This window comes from Otolemur garnettii, unplaced genomic scaffold (genome assembly GCF_000181295.1).
Source record: "Otolemur garnettii isolate 467f Iridium unplaced genomic scaffold, OtoGar3 scaffold00085, whole genome shotgun sequence".
NCBI lineage: Eukaryota > Metazoa > Chordata > Mammalia > Primates > Galagidae > Otolemur > Otolemur garnettii.
Window position 1 is genome coordinate 2,658,894 of NW_003852480.1, and position 16,750 is coordinate 2,675,643.

Here is a 16,750-nt window from a genome sequence, read left to right on the forward strand (position 1 = left end):
CGCCACAATGCCCTGCTATTTTGGGGTTGCAGCTGTCATTGTTGTTTGGCGGGCCTGGGCTGGATTCAAACCCACCGCCTCAGGTGTATGTGGCTGACGCCTTAGCCATTTGAGCCACAGGGGCCAACCCATTTCCATCCTTTTTTTTTAATTGAAAAAATAATGAAGCATCTAATAAAGTATTAGGACCATTATTGTATTAGGACCATTATTAAATTTCATCTCTTCTAGACAGATTATCTTCAGTTTATTTGATATTTGAATAAATGTTATTCCTTAAAAAAAAAGGATTGAACCACTTCCTTTGCAAATTATAATGCTGGTTTTGGTGACATGAAATTATTGGGGCAAAAAAGATTGTACAAGAAAACACAAGGCAATTAAATCTTTGTTGATTTCTTTTAATAACTTCAGTCTGGGTACTATGTTTTAACAATACATAATTCCAGGGAACATTTTTAATGACCTTGCATAATATTAAAATGTAGTGGTCTGGGTCACGGTCATCAGACTTTTTTGGTTGTGACAGAAAACTACCTGCAGGAATAGTGCCTACTCAGGAACAGCTGGCTGCGAGTGCCAAAGAGAATCTGATTCCATCGATCCCCTCTGCTTTCCTCCCTGTCGCTTCGTTCTCAGACAGGCTCTTACCTCACCATGGCAAAAACGACCACCACCAACTCCAGGGTTGACATTTGTGAGTCAAGCAGCTGAGTTTGGGGGCCTGCTCACATGGCCGGTTTGGGTCACGTGGCGATGTATCACCCAGAACGTGGGCTACTTCTGGGCTGAGAGTAGGGAAAGGCGGCCCCCCTAATAAGCATGCCACGTTGTTGTGATAATGAGAGAAAACCATGCTGAGCATGACAGCGTAGAGCTCGGGTAGCTGAAGAAGGTACCATAGGGCAAGAACTTCGTGTGTTTCGCTGCTGGGATTTAAAGAAACAAATCAGCTATCCTAAAAGAACATGTCCAGTCGGAGAAAGGGAAGGACCCAAAAGGCACAGCTAGTGGTTGGGACATCTTGACGTTAACAGTCCTGAGTTCGTCGTTACTGCTCTGAGGCACTCACGCCCTCGTCCCTGCGTGTGAAGCCCTTTAGGTGTTTCCCGTAATCCATGCAGCAGCGCTGTGAAGTCTCAGTATTCTCATGGTACTGGGGAAGAGCCCAGGTCAGAGCGTTTGGATGTGGATCCTGAAGTGTCTGACTTCCATCATACCGTCTTAATTCTACAGTGTGCTTTCCTGAGTCCTGTCTGTCCACCCCTCCATCTATCATCAGTCCCTTTAAAGCTCCCCCTCTGCTCTCTAAGCACCTTTTTGCCTCAGGCACCCAACTAACCTCTCAGTCCTTCCTGGGAGCACACTGCCAGGGTCTGTCCCTTTTCCTCCACCTCAGTTGCTCCCACCCTAATCCTCAATGTGGAGAGCCTGAACTCATATAATACCGTTTGGCCTTTCTGCTCCCCCTGCTCATCTGTCCTACCCCTGTGTTCCCTGGAGCAGCCAGATTGAACTTTTAAAAGTGTAGATGAGATCTTATCAACCGTCTGTTTTCCTTGGCTTCTTGTCTCCCACAGCACAGTCCTGTCCCTGCTGCCTCCCAGCCCCCTCCCTGGCTGTTTCTTCCTTTCTGAGCAGCAGTCTTACACCTTGCCACCTCCCTCCCTCTCTCTGCTGTGTCTCTCCTTCCTCTTCCTCGTTCAGGTCTGTGTTTAAATGTCACTAAAAGTCCTTGGGGACTTCCCTGTCTCACCTCTTCACTCTGCAAATCTGAGAGCCTTTATTTTTCCTTTCTGCACTTTTGACAATTTATAGTTATATGTTGATGTATGTGTGATTGTTAATTAACCTGATACTCCCCTCTAAACCATTAGGGCAGGGGCCAAGTCTGATTGATAACTGACCCGTAGCTGGGCACGGTGGTCACGCCTATAGTCCTAGCACTCTGGGAGGCAGAGGCGGAGGTGGGTGGATTGCCTGAGCTCAGGAGTTCAAGACCAGCCTGAGCAAGAGCAAGACTCTATCTCTACTAAAAATTAAAAAAAAAAAAAAAAAAAATGACCGGGCATTGTGACAGGTGCCCATAGTCCCAGCTACTTGGGAGGCTGAGGCAAGAGCATCTCTTGAGCTCAAGAGTTTGAGGTTGCTGTGACCTATGGTGCCACAGCACTCTACCCTAGAGTGACAGTGAGACTCTGTCTCAAAAAATAATAATGTAATAATAATAACTGCGGCATCTCTACACTTCCTGTAGTGCCTGGAACCTAACAGGCAGTCTTACGTACTGAATGAATTAGCGGATTAAACCCAGTCTGCCCAAAGCAGTATGTGTTAAATGATTACTTTGCCCGTAGTTCCCTTACTTTGACATTTATTAGTCAGGAATAAACTTACATTTTCTTTCTTCAGGGCAGTTTTATTCCAATTGCTTGGGGTTTCCTTAGGAACATGCCATGTTTCCAACATTGCTGACTGCAATTATTGGCAATTCAGATGCCCTACAATGATGCACTGGGTTTTCACAACTCCTGTATTCAAGGCAGCCATAATAAATAGAAAATCATAAATTTTAGGATATATAATTCCTTTCAATTTGACTGAGCGTGGGTGAGTGAAAGAGGGAAAGAGAAGACTTTAATACTTTGCTCCAAATGGTAATACTTTGCTCCAAATGGTTCCCTGCCCAATGTCACAGAAGCTTGAGCACTCCTTTAATTCCAATGTGCTATCCCCAGAACCCAACCATCCAAATTTAGCCCTCTCTGCATGTCCTTGTGATTTCTGGCTGCCATCTGCGTCCAAACTGGCTTTGGAAGGAGAAACTTTCTCTCCAGTGATTTATTATGTAAAGCAGTCTTCCCAGCCTTTGTCATGAAAACTGGCAATATTCATCCGTGTGGCCTGCTGGAATGCACATGTAAGACTAGCCACGCTGGTGCACTGCCTCAGTCCAAGGGGGGTCACCATCTCCACACACTTGTGGCCTTTTGACATGCACAAAAAAGCACGTTGGCTTGGGAAACTTACTGGTCCATGATTATCTCATGTGTTGCAGATAATGTAACTTCTTTCTCCCCTTTTAATCCACAGTTGGTCATGTTCGGAGTTTGACCTGAACGACATTCGCCTGATAGTTTACCAGGACTGTGAAAGGAGAGGCAGACAAGTCTTGTTTGATTCTAAAGCTGTTCAAAAGATTGAAGAGGTTGCAGCTCAGGTATGAAATGCTTCTTTTTGAGTTATATTGTCCGGGGCTATTAATGGTTCAGAAGAAACATAAGCAAAGCCCCACCCCTGCAGGCTTGTGTATGCTTGTTAATAGACACAGGTGAAACTGGCAGCACATTGTACTGCAGAGCTAAGCAGGGTACCTGTCAGTATCACCAGAGGTGAATCTGCTGGCGAGTTGCATTCCAGAAGGATTTCAATGCCGAGTATGTGCATCAAATGTAATAGGGGAACAGAACTCTGAAAGTCATGAAGTGTTGAAAGTGTTAATGTGAAGGGAAATTACTAGAGCATTCTGTCCAGCATTTCTTGCAGATAATGAGAAGTATTATGTAGCACTGGGTTCAACAAGATTAAATAGTTTCTGCCCTAGGCCTTCAGTACACAAACCTGCATTGTCATCTTCAAAAGGGAGTGTTTCTCAAACCTAACTGACCGAGGACGCTTTTATTCATCTCCTTTTTTTGTGGATGGGGTGGTAGGAGTGTTGGGTAGGGTATGGAGATCAATGATGGGCAGAACTGGTTTTTTGGAGGCAGGGAGACAGAGTCTCACTCTGTCACCCTGGGTAGAGTGCTGTGACATCATAGCTCATAGCAACCTCAAACTCTTGGGTTTCAAGCGATCATCTTGTCTCAGCCTCCTGAGTAGCTGGGACTACCACCAAACACCTGGCTAGTTTTCTATTTTTAGTAGAGATGGGGTCTCTCTCTTGCTCTGACTGGTCTTGAGCTCCTGAGCTCAGACAATCCAGGGGATGGATAGAATTGAAGAACTGAGGACAGAGCAGCTCTTGATCCCTTGAAGCCAGAATGGGAAAGTACAGTGAAGGGAAGACTTGGCCCTTCGCGAGTCTTTTTGTATGTGAGTCCAGGGTGCTTCCTGATTCTCACCTTTAGACTTCCCACTCCCTTTTCAGTATTTGTTCTGATGCCTCCAAATGTTCAGTAAGTTGCTACCCATACTGACCAAATTCTGGCACTTTGTAGACTGTGTAGCTAAGTAAGTGAACAGTTTATAACACAGTCTGTCTCATCAGGGCCAAGGGCCTGTTTTCCTGCTTTTGATAAGGATCATTTCTGCAGGAAGGAAGTGTTTGGTGAAAAGCAATTTAACTGGGTGGATTCCACAGTTTTAAAATGGAGTTCTGCTGGGTAGCTAATCATTACAGTAGTTGTTGAGCTTGTTAGGTAGGGGGTGTGGGGGGGGGGGTTTGCTGAGAAGTCTCTCAGGTGACTCACTATTGGCTTTAATGGTAGATTTGCATGAAAAGCTTAGGTGAGCTAGCCCTTGACCCTTTGTTTGGTGGACAGGAGATGGTTAGCCCTTGATTTCTCACGTCATTTCCCATTCTCTGAAGTCTTCACACATATTGTTTATCTGAGCACCCACATCCCATCACCAGGGTCACTAATAGTGATAGCAGATGGAGAAAAAAAGAATTTCTCTGGTTTTCAAAAGGAACTAGAAGCTTCAGTATACCAGAGTGATAACTCTGGAATCTGGAACAAAGGCTTTCTGAGAAGCACTCATTTAACTAAGATTTAGGTTCAGGGAGGATTGTGGTTTTGCCCAAGGCCAAAAAAGGAATCTCATCAGCACCCTACTGTGCTAGGTGCTCCCTCCAGTTGTAGACTGTGCTCCAGCAAAGGGTCCCGCAGTCTGTGAGGCAAGAGGGACTTCATGTCACTGTGTGCCCTTGGAGGGGGCCTTCTGCCCTCAGTGGTATTAAATAACAGCTAGATCTCAAGAGGGTGTTCAGGGAGTGCTTAGGTGCTCGGGAATAACCAAGTCCAACTTTGAATGCTGGCATTACTTTCATGATCCCGTGGACCGAAACATTTTGTGTTTTCCTTACATTCTTTTCCCATTTCCAGCTCACCCCCAACCCCCCTTGGCAAGCACAAACGTCATGAGTTTGTGTCAGGCACATGACTGTAGGCATTTGCATTAGACCACCAGTGTGACTGTCACACTGGAGATTAGATAAGCTGCAGTCGCATTCATATTTTTTCCAAGCAAAAACTGCACATGGGGGGAAAAAAAAGCAAAGAAGACTCAGAATAGAAACAACTTATCATAGAGGGTACGGGAAGCTTCAGTAGAGAGTAATGAGACTCTGGTGGAGGAGGGAAGTAAAAGTTAAGGTGTATCTTTGTACCTTTGTGTCACTGTGATAAAAATTAGCAGTGAGCTCTATTTAGGGACTGTATAGTTGATAATCTTCTCTTACCCCTAACCTTTAAAGACCGTATTTCTATCACATGCTGTGGATTCACAGCAGCTCCTATTTCAAGGTCCTGATTTCATCCTTCATAAAGTTGACCTCATTGGTTTTTTCCCCCTGTACCTTTAAGGAGTCCTAGAGGGGGTGTGTCATTAAAAACATGAGCTAGGTCTGTCCAAATTAATAGTTTTGTTTCCTTAGTTTGATTAGCTTGGTAAAAACTTAAAATGTCATCTTTCTCATAAATTTAATAGGTTACAACCCTGCATAGTGTTAACATCCTCAAATAATCAAAAACCAGTTTTTATTGATTTTAAGGTATGAATTCCAATATAAGTAAATGATTAAGTGAGAATAAAGTCTTAATATAGATCTCCCACCTTTTGTCTAGTACCCTTCTTCAGCAGCCCACCTTCCCGAATATTATAGCCTGTCAGGAATCAGATTGTTGTCATTGGTAGAAAAAAAATAAGAAGCTTCTGGTTTTGGATGCAGTTTAGGCGGCAGGCTGTTTTAAGGGAATTCTCGGGAAAGGACACATTGACAAAGCCTGACATCCTGAGTAATCCTCTACCTCGCCTGTCTCTCCTAACCCAGAAAACCGAGGATGTCCCTGTTAAAATGCCAGCCAAGTGCTGTCAGGGAAGCGGTGGCGGCAGCAGCAGCAGCCTCTCTTCCCAGAGCTCTTCTGGAGGAGCTTCCCACTGTGCGAAGGAGCAGCTTCCAAAGTACCAGGTGAAACCACCTCTGCCCTGGGAACAGCCTGTCGGGTGAAAGGAGAATGAGGCCTGCTTGGGGGCTCTTCTCCAGGAGTGCGAGAAGTGTGGACAGAGCATTCTGAATGTGTTTCTTGTCTATGTTGTTTTTTCCCACTTTGGCTTTTATCTCTCAATAAAAACTGTGATACAGCTCAATACACACTGAGTGAGGAAGGGACACTGGAAATCAAGTTAATTATCTTGTGTCATATGCTTTGCTGTCACGTCCAGAATAATAAACGTGTATTTTCCAGTTTTGTCATGAGAACTCCTAAGGATTCTTGGAACACATTTGGCAACTGTAAGAACATAGAATTTGCCAATAGAAGGAAGAAACCCTTGTATAGGTGAAGAAAGAAATGGGAAGACAGAACTTGAAAATGAAGGATAGAGAGCTGGTGGCATTTTTTTACGCTGTGTGTGTGTTTTAGGGTTATTGAGAAATACTGACTAGAAGAAATGTCTTGTAAATACTGAATAGCAGAAGGGTATTAATTGATGAAGCCTATATCAAACTTCTTTTAAACCCATACAGAATCTTGCCTACTGTGTTGCTAGCAAAGCAAAGCTAGGGGGATAACCAGCAGCCACAGCACTAGAGGGCTTTGCCGATTTCCTAGTCAGGATTTGTGCAGTGCATTTTCCTTACTTCACAGTGTTCCTGGATCTCAAGGAAGTTTGCAGTTTGAAATTTTATAAAGTGAGATTTTCAGCTACTTGAGAATCACAGTTGGCATATGGTCCTTGTACCCCAAGAAAAAGCAGATTATAAAATGGAGGAGGTGGGTGGAAGTTACTAATAACGAATGTGAAAGACAGTTGGTTTCTGTCTTCCTGTAGTGCAGAGGGTGGTGTGAGCTTTAACCAAAGGGAGGAACCTAGTTAAATAGGCTGAAAGAAGTGAGCCATGTCTAAGTAGGTGTGTCAGTGTACGTGTACGTGTGTGTGTATTTGGCGTTTAAAATAAATAAAAAGATTCAGAAGAAAGTGTTCAGAATGATGCCCGTGTTTTACCTTAGGTGGAACGCTCACTACAGAGAATGGGGCTGGTGGGTAGGAGGCAGAGAGATAGTTACTTTGTTTTTGGTTTGCTTGACATTCACATCCGTCTTGTTCCTAAGTGTGCCACCAGCACCTACCATGGGTGCAAAGAAGATGATACCCCAGTGCATGCATTCCCACGTCACATACAGTATTCAGTATGTGAGTGAATGCCTGGGGTGGAGGATTCTAGAGCTCATGGCGAGGTCTGGGCCTAGCGGTAAAGACAAAGGGTGGGTATTCTATGTAAATAATAATCAAAATTAGAAGAATGGTTGAAAATGCAGGCACTGAGTAGGAGTGCCCGCTGAGGAACGAATCATGTTCCAGGGATGATCTGAGAAAGAAAAAAAGGAGAATAATTAACAGCATCAAATATAGTGAAAGAAGTCAAATACAGCAAACTGGAAAGTGTGCATTGGATTTGACTGGGAGGGTAGTTCTTCCTCTGAGGAGCTGGGATAGACGGAGCATTAGAGGCAAAGCCAGGCTGCAGGAGGGTAGCGGGCTCACCGGAGTGGGGCAAAGGGAGGCAGCACCGTCCACCTTTCGGATGGCAAAAGGTGAGAGGAGGACTGGTCAGAAGTAGGAGGGGTCAGGTATTTTTGAAATATTTTGTAAAACTTAAGAATTGTCAGACCATCTGGTGTCTTTTGGAGCCGCACAAAACCCTGCCTGCGCCAACCAATTGGCATTTCTGATCAACACTGTTAATTATTTTGTTGAATTGTAATGAACCCTAATTTTATTTTCAGGATGTGTTCCTAGTACCAAAAGAGTTACTCTGTTTCGTTCATAATTTAATCTTTCTATTTAGTGTTTATAAATAGAGATAATAGCAACCTTTGTTTCTCATAACAAGAATAAAAATGAAAAACACTTGGATCCCATATGAAGATAGTGTATAAAGAAGAAATTATTGGACATTAGCAATAATTGGAGAGGAAAACAGGCAATCGCTATTATAGATTAAGATTATAAAATGGCCAGTTGCAGCATTGAGAAATAGTTGTAATTACCGACTAACGAGGAACCCAGAAATGATAAACGTTATTTCCTGTCACATCGCACCTCATGTTGCTCCACATACTAACACTGGTTTTGATTTCTCGCATGTAGTACACAAGACCAGCTTCTGATATCAGCATGTTAGGGGAGATGATGTTTGGCTCCGTTGCAATGAGTTACAAAGGCTCCACCTTAAAGATACACTACATACGGTGAGTCTGGGCTTCCCTATTTACCGGTTGTGAGAAGTGGAATGGTGATATTCGCTCCTTAACTCAAAATGCATTTTTCTCCTCTTTTCCTCCTTTTTCTTCTTCTTCTCTCCCCCCCCCTGCCCCACCAGCTCTCCTCCACAACTGATGATTAGTAAAGTCTTCTCTGCGAGAATGGGCAGCTTCTGTGGAAGTACAAATAAGTAAGTGTGGAGTCTTGTGCTCTCTTGCCACCCCCATCTTTTTAAGTGCCTATTTCTGGACAGAGTATTTCTTCAAAGGTATTTCAAAGTGAGAAGCAAGGTGAGTCCAAGTTAACAAAGAGGATTTAAAAGTGGTCAGTTGAGCTGGGCACTGTGGCTCATGCCTGTAATCCTGGCACCTTGGGAGGCTGAGGTAAGTGGATTGTTGAGCTCAGGAGTTTAAGACCAGCCTGAGCCAGAGTGAGACCTCATCTATAGAAATAGACGGGCATGGTGGCAGGCACCCGTAGTCCCAGGTACTCAGGAGGCTGAGGCAAGAGGATCATGTGAACCCAAGAATTTGAGGTTGCTGTGAGCTATGAGGCACAGGCACGCTACTAAAGGTGACAAAGTGAGATTCTGTCTCAAAGATAAATAAATAAATAAATAAAATACAAGTGGTCATTTGTCCTGTAAACAGTGAATGGGAAAAGGCTTTTGACTTTTGACTTTATCAGGTAGCCTTGAATACAGATGACTGTCTGTTTTTATGCATTTTGAATCTCCATTTGTTACCCACTATGTTCTCAGTGGCAGTAACCATGTTTTAATTCCCTGGGAAATTGAAAGATAAAGGAAAAAAAAGGAAGGGGCTACCTTAATGATTTTAAGGTATTTTCTAATATTTCATCTTTTTAAAAAATCATATTTATTTATTTCTGGAGGATTAAAGTACATGATGAATGTTTCCGGGCTGATTCACCCCTGTGTGGCAGAGTGGGTTTCCATCCATTCCGAATGCCCGTTTTGGACTCTGATTGATTGATAACGTAGGCCATGCATTATTTTCATTTTCACTCCTGATGTTTTTCCCTCTAATTTTACACTTCTGCATAGACTAGGAATACTGGAATGTATAATAACTTAAACTCTCACCTTGACACATTTGTTCAGATATTTGTTCAAGGGGAATTATTTCATATATACACCTATTTGTCTTTCATATATGTATTTATCATACATATATGTATGTCTTTTCAACAAAATGGTTTCAGCAGTTAACATTGGACTGTCGTGACTTAAGCCAATATGAGAATTAGTGTTTATTTTTATTTTATTTATTTATTTATTTATTTATTTTTGAGACAGAGCCTCAAGCTGTCCCCCTGGGTAGAGTGCTATGGCATCACAGCTCACAGCAACCTCCAACTCCTGGGCTTAAGCGAGTCTCTTGCCTCCACCTCCCAAGTAGCTGGGACTACAGGCACCCGCCACAACGCCTGGCTATTTTTTGGTTGCAGCCGTCATTGTTGTTTGGCAGGCCCAGGCTGGTTTCGAACCCACCACCTTAGGTGTATGTGGCTGGTGCCTTAGCCACTTGAGCCACAGGCGCCAAGCCTAGTGTTTATTTTTTATGAGATATTCTTTCTTCAGACCACTGGAATTACTGATGTTTATTATTCTAACTCCTTATAATGAAACATTGAGCTTAAATTTAAGTAAAAATTATTTTGGCTTTACTATGCTATATTCACAAAATATTGATATTTGTTTTACTTGTCAATGCAATGAATTACTAATATCTACTTCCCTCACTTTTTTTGGGGGGGGGGGAAGTTCTTGCCGTGTTGCCTGGGCTAGAGTGCATTATAGCTCACAGCAACCTCAAACTCCTGGGCTCAAGCAATCCTCCTGCCTCAGCCTCCGATAGGTGCCCACCAAAATACCCAGCTAATTTTTTCTGTTTAATAGAGACAGTTTCTCACGCTTTCTTAGGCTGGTTTTAAACACCTGAGCTCAAGTGATCCTCCTGCCTCTGCCTCCCAGATTGCTAGGATTACAGATGTGAGCCACTGCACCCAGCCTTCCTTCATATTTTTGGAGTAATTCAAACTTTTATGGCATCAAATTTTTATAAGAATCTTAATTTCTGTTATAGCTTACGCCTGGAAAACTTTGCTAAATTGTTATGAATGTTAACTAAGAGTTAAAATTAATTTCATTTTGAGAGTTTATGTAAAATCCTTAATATGAATTACAACATCTTGGGTGTCAGTTGCTAAAGCAAAATTTAGAAGTGAACAGCATAATCCTAGGTGTCAGTCACTGAAGCAAAATTCAGAGTGTGGTGTTCCATTATATAATATGAAATTATTATAAGTACAGTTACCTGGTTGTATGGATTGAGCTACCTACAAAAGCATTTGTTTTTCTCCAATGAATTCCTCTAAAATTGCTAGTTTAATTCCCTTTGACAGTTGTGAGACTTTATACAGAAAAGTATTGAATGACTGCTGGGGTTTTACCTGTATTTGTAAGTCTACTAGAACACCGCTTTCGTAGCCTCTTGACATTTTTGTCCTCTCTATTCCCTTCTCCCCCTCTCTGGATTTAGCTTGCAAGACAGCTTTGAATACATCAACCAGGATCCTAATTTGGGAAAACTGAACACAAGTCAGAATAGTTTGGGTCCCTGTCGTACTGGAAGTAACCTAGGTAAAATCAGACACACAAATCCTTTCTTTGTGAAGATCACTATCGTGGGTGTGTGTTTTGCTTTATTTGAGTTTGTTGTGTTTTGTTTTTCTTTTGCATTATCTTTAATCTGTCTTTATTTTGTGTGTGTGTGTACTCTGTGTGCCCTCGTCGTGTGTTCTGTTTAGGTCTGCTGCAAGCATGCAGCAGCAAACTGCTGCAGGGGGTAGCTGAAGGAGGACCCCTCCGGCTCACCCGGAGTGCTTCTTTCTTTGCAGGTTTGTGTGGAATGCTGCGTACAGTGTGCCCCACACACGTTAACAAATCCATGCAGATTCTTAGAAAAAATCCTGTTTGTGCCTCTCTAAGAAATCCCAGGGGCTCTTGTAGTAAGAGAAATTAGTTTCAAATGCAGCCAAATTCATGGTGTTTAAGAAATTCCACCAGTGAACCTCTATGTAAATGTCTCCACTAATACCCCACTGTAAGCTGATTTTGATCTGAAACGAGCCCTTAGTGTTTCTAAGAGGATTATTTTTTCCGATTTTTTTCTGGGCCTATTCTGCCGCTACAAACTGCTTCCCTTTGCCGTAGTATCTTTTGTCCATTTATTCCCCTGCATCCTCACCTGCACGGAGTTTCTTTAAAAGTCACCCTAATAAGAGCATGGACAGTCTCTCTCTTTTTCTCACTCTTGATTTCACTCTCACCTAACTGGTTTAAATACAATGTTTAGGTTCTTTGCAGGTATAATCATCTTGGTATCTGTGGGTAAATTCTGAGATTGAGCTGCCTTGCTAGCTAAGGCTGTTGAATGTTTGTTACGGTCTTGGCATAATTAACAAGTAAGGGGAACCACCATTGCTAACACTGAAAGTTGAGAGTATAGCAAATGGTATTTTTCCATTCTTCTGTATAGCCTGAAATATGTCAAACCATATTTAACTGACACCCTAATGAAAACGACACCCTCCCACCTACCTAGAGTGAAGATAACATGTTTATATACTCTCTTTAAAATTGTGAAAATAAACAGGCTTCAGAAAATAGCTGGCAAGCATAATAATTGGGCAGGGCACTGGCACTAGGCTTCTTAGAATTGTAAAACTCACTGGAGCAACATTTCCTGTGCCTTCTAGCTCAGTTAGTATGTAACCTGAAGCGTTCCTATAAGTCTATAATATTTTAGAATGTTTTCCACAATTCATGCCAGGACATGAGTTTTCTTTCCTGAGTTAATCTTCATTAACACTATGTATTATTGTGTGTTGTACATATGGGTGTACATGGAAAAGAAGTGGAGGAAGAAGTATTTGAAAATGAATTGTAAGTGTTTTCTATCTGCCAAGAGAGTGGGTTATAAACAGAGAAACATTTTTTGAATTTGTGAAATGGTTTGCAAGTGTTTCTCTTCCCTAAGTTGCCTACAGTTACAACTAAAATTGATTATAAAACGTTTTGAAAATAGAGTGCTATTTAAATACTACTAATAAAGAGGAAAATGGCTAAAAATATATACCTATTTTTGTTCATTGAATCAATTGCATAAATAGTTTATGATTCAGGGTGTTTTAGAGTTAAACATCACTCAAAACTGTACATTCTACAAGAGGCTAAAGGCAGATGGTTACTGGGTTCAGTTTTCTTTTCTCATCATCTTTTTGTGTATTTAGTTTCGCCTTCTAGTTAATCTCTATTATAAGCTCATGCCAATCACCAGCAATAGCCTGCTTTGAAGTGTAAAAATTGCTGCAGTCATTTTTAAAACTTTCTTATCTTTGAAGAGTCCAATAACATGGTTTCCTTATATCTTTATTTTAGCACACAGCACACCAGTTGACATGCCCAGCAGAGGGCAGAGTGAAGACAGGGACAGCGGCATTGCTCGATCAGGTATTTGTGGGTTTTTTAACTAATAAAGTGAATTATCTGTAATTGTATAGACGTTGGGAAAGTAGAAGAGAGGTAGACAGGCCTCATCTTCTGTTTGGTTTTCTTCATATTCTAAGCTAGTCACGTGTGGAGATCTGAAACTTTGATGACAGCGTCTGCGAGTGGTTGTGCAACATGAACGAGTTTTTTCTGATACCCAAATTCATGTGAGACCAGTAAGAAATTTCTTTCCAGGGGGAAGCTTCCTGGAGCCACTCTACTGCGAATGTGCTTGCGGACTGTGGCGTGTAGAATCAGAGGAAAGGGAGTGTTTGAAATTGAGTCTGTCTGTGCCAGGGCCAGCCTGCTGACCATGTCCTCCAGACGTGCTGGTCTAGATTTGATCTCAGGGACCCTTCTCACTTTGCTTTAAGACCTGCCCTTTTCCAACACTGCTGCTGAGATCTGTTGGTTTCAGCTTTTGTACCGAACTTTTGCCGACTTTTAATTTGTGGTTCAGATCTGAGGTAGAGTCTGTTATAAAATAAATGTGGTGAATGAATGATCTGGAATGCAAGGACTCACAGGTGCTTGGGGCTTTGCCTGATGCCTCCTTACCATACGAGCAGTCTGTATCATCAGTGAGAACTAGAAACACCCTACTGGTTTCTCCTGGAGCACCGGGCACCTTACCAGACAGGCCGGCCGCAGGGCCTGCCTTCACATTTCACTCGTTTCTCTTTCCATCTCTTGCCTTTAGACAGTGCTCATCCGTCCTCCTGTCTCTCCTCTGTGTCCTGTCAGAGCCCTTCACCCTATTTTGTATGACTCAGCTCTTGAGTTACTAAATAAAATGTAATTAATTACTGAGATGGCTTCTGTATGTCGCGTAATATAATGTGAAGCATTTCATTTGTGGTTAAAGTTGATTCATTTTGGTGTTGATAATCCTTTCTGTAAAGTTAGGCTAGAACCTTTGGTCAGAGATGTAGCTCCCATCGATTAGACCTGTATCGTTTTCACTTACAGCCTCTATCTGCAAACATAGATTCTGAGATGGCAGAGGCCCCATGTGAAGCGCTAAATGAGCTGCTTGTGCTTTGTTTATATTTAATGGTGCTCGGGATAATTTCCTCATTCCTTACAGGGCACTGTCAGATAACTCTTGAGTCCCTTCAGCTACTCAATGAGATGCCTTGAGCTTGGTATCCCAAGGCTCAGCTTCCCGGCCTGTGGGCCCACACCGCAGGACTAGGGCTGGGGCTGGCTTTGTGATGGTTGAATTTCCAGACAAAAAAGTGTGGATCTTGTCGGAAGTCATCAAAAGGGAAGCAGAACCCTTTTAATCAAAATTGCTATCTTTATGGCTGACAGGATTTAACATATCTGACTTCATATGGGGAGTGCTCTTTACCTCTCTGTCTGTGAAAGAAAGATGAACAACATTCTACTGAGGCCCGTCTAGACACTAGTATCACAGAGTTTCTGTCTGGCCATAATTTCGTTTTATTGGTTTATGCTCCTTCTTGTTCCAGAAAAGATTTAGAGATTTTGAGGGAACTAATACCAACACAACATTATTAGGAGGAAGTCTGAATTTTCCTAGGGCAATTTTCAGTTTATAGTTGACATAAATGGTTCATGTTGTCCGGGTCAAAATCTTACTCGTTTGTATTCTTCAGATAATTTACTCCTAAAACTTTCTCTTCCCCTTTGAGCAGCAAGAAAGTTGAGGGCCAAGTTCAAGTTAAAGTGAAAAGTCTATGGGGCAGCGCCTGTGGCTCAGTGAATGGGGTGACTGCCCCATATACCGAGGGTGGCGGGTTTGAACCCAGTCCCAGCCAAACTGCAGCAACAACAAAAAAATAGCTGGCCATTGTGGTGGGCACCTGTAATCCCAGCTACTCTGGAGGCTGAGGTAGAGAATTGCCTAAGCCTAATAGCTGGAGATTGCTGTGAGCTGTGACGCTGCAGCATTCTACGGAGGGCGACAAAGTGAGACTCTGTCTCTTAAAAAAATAAATAAAGTGAAAAGTCTATAGCAGCCAGATCTGAATGTTTTCTCATAGCCCATGAGAGGAATTTGGGACTGGCCAGATTGAGGTGAGGACAGGGAGCAACATTAACATAAATGTGAATTTTCAGAATTAGAGAAGACTGGTTTTCTTTGGTAATTTGACTTCTATTCCAGACGATCTTTACTTGCAGTTCTGGTTCTTCTGGTGGGAAGAAGGGGCAGAGATGATCGAGGGGCTGCAAATGGCTGAGTGGTGTTTTGTTCTCCTTCTGTCCTTAATAGATGTGCTTGGCCTCAGGTACCATCTGTTGGTCGCTGGCACCTGTTCTGAAATCACTGAGTCCAGATACAAAGTAGTGTGAGTGCTACATTCTGGGGGAACTCAACACCCTGTTAACATAAGAACTCCCCATGTTTTGATTACGGTGTATTCTCTAATTCAGATTTGTTATTATGCCCACCTTAAATTGTGTCAGGACCACGGTCCCAGCTTTAAACAGACTAAGAGCTCCAAGTGTTGTTAAATCAACAATAGAAGATGTAGAGAAATTAAAGATGTGCCGTCTAAAGAGTTGAGAGATGGGAGACGCTTATTAAATAGATTTTATTTCCTAGAAGAGTTTTAGATTTACAGAAAAATTGAGAAGATAGTATAGAGAGGTCCCATGTAACCTGCCCCCCGTTTGCCCTGATATTAGCACCTTAGGGTAGCATGGCACATTTTAGTTGGTGAGCCAGTGTTGGTACCGTATGACTAGCTAACATCTCTAGTTTACCCAGTGCCCGCTTTCATTTCAGGACCATGTCACGTTTAGTTGCCGTGTCTTTTCAGGCTTCTCTTGGCTGTGGTAGCTTCTCAGACTGTTTCTGCTAACTTTTAGGAGTACTGGTTAGGTATTTTATAGAATGCTCTAGGATTAGAATTTTTTTTTTCTCATTACATTGAAGTGATGGGTTTTTGGAAGGAACGTCACAGAAGTAAAGTACCATTTTTATCACATATCAGCATTACCTACTATCACCTTCATTTGTGACCACTGATATCGACCATGGCTATCTGGCTGAGATGGCATTTAGCTGGTTTCTCCGCTATAAAGTTACTCTTTCTTTCGCCAGTCCATTCTGTATATTTTGGAAAGAAATCTCTACACTCAGCCTACACCTGAGGAATGGAGAATTGTGCTGCTCCTCATTGAGAGCAGAGCGACTCCATAAATTATTTGGAATGCACGGGAGATTATGTCTCTTCCCCCCATTTATTCAGTCGTTATATCAGTATGGACTTGAGGATATTTTTTAATTTGGGCTCTAACCCAGTGCTACTCAGTGTTTTCTCATTGTATTTTCTTTTGGATAATTTGAATGTCTTCTTCGCATATAGAAGAAGGATATATTGTATTTTAAGAAGTTATTTTTGTGCTTGCAATTACACATTTCAAGTAAGGTGTCAGGAGAGAAGAGGGATGAGTTGCATAGTAGGAGGTTGGCGTGTCAAGGTTCAGTGATTAATGGGACACGAGGCACAGGAAAGGAGGACGGAACTAAGGACAACTCCAGTTTCCAACTGGAGAAAACAAGTGGAGGGTGGGCATTACCAAGTACAGGGAAGCCCGTCAGGAGTGCCAGATACTGAGATGAATTTTTAGCTAGACGAGTCTGTAAATTGTCCAGTTGTGACTGGTCGGCTGTAATTTAGAAATGGGAAGCTGAAACTAAAGAGATGGGTC

The 16,750-nt window shown here is 42.4% G+C and overlaps 1 protein-coding gene across 4 annotated transcripts in view; it reads left to right on the forward strand.

Moving 5' to 3' along the window:
* The window catches only part of FNIP2 (folliculin interacting protein 2), a 134,301-nt gene that overhangs the window by 55,320 nt on the left and 62,231 nt on the right, over positions 1 to 16,750 (forward strand). For 2 of the 4 annotated variants that reach the window (XM_023516022.1, XM_023516020.1), the window contains exons 2-8: positions 3,094 to 3,220; positions 6,056 to 6,193; positions 8,377 to 8,477; positions 8,609 to 8,680; positions 11,055 to 11,155; positions 11,323 to 11,412; positions 12,956 to 13,027. In XM_023516022.1, coding sequence (XP_023371790.1) covers positions 3,094 to 3,220; positions 6,056 to 6,193; positions 8,377 to 8,477; positions 8,609 to 8,680; positions 11,055 to 11,155; positions 11,323 to 11,412; positions 12,956 to 13,027 — 701 coding nt within the window. The remainder of the gene's footprint in view (positions 1 to 3,093; positions 3,221 to 6,055; positions 6,194 to 8,376; positions 8,478 to 8,608; positions 8,681 to 11,054; positions 11,156 to 11,322; positions 11,413 to 12,955; positions 13,028 to 16,750) is intronic. The other 2 variants (XM_023516021.1, XM_003794694.3) reach the window with 1 other exon arrangement.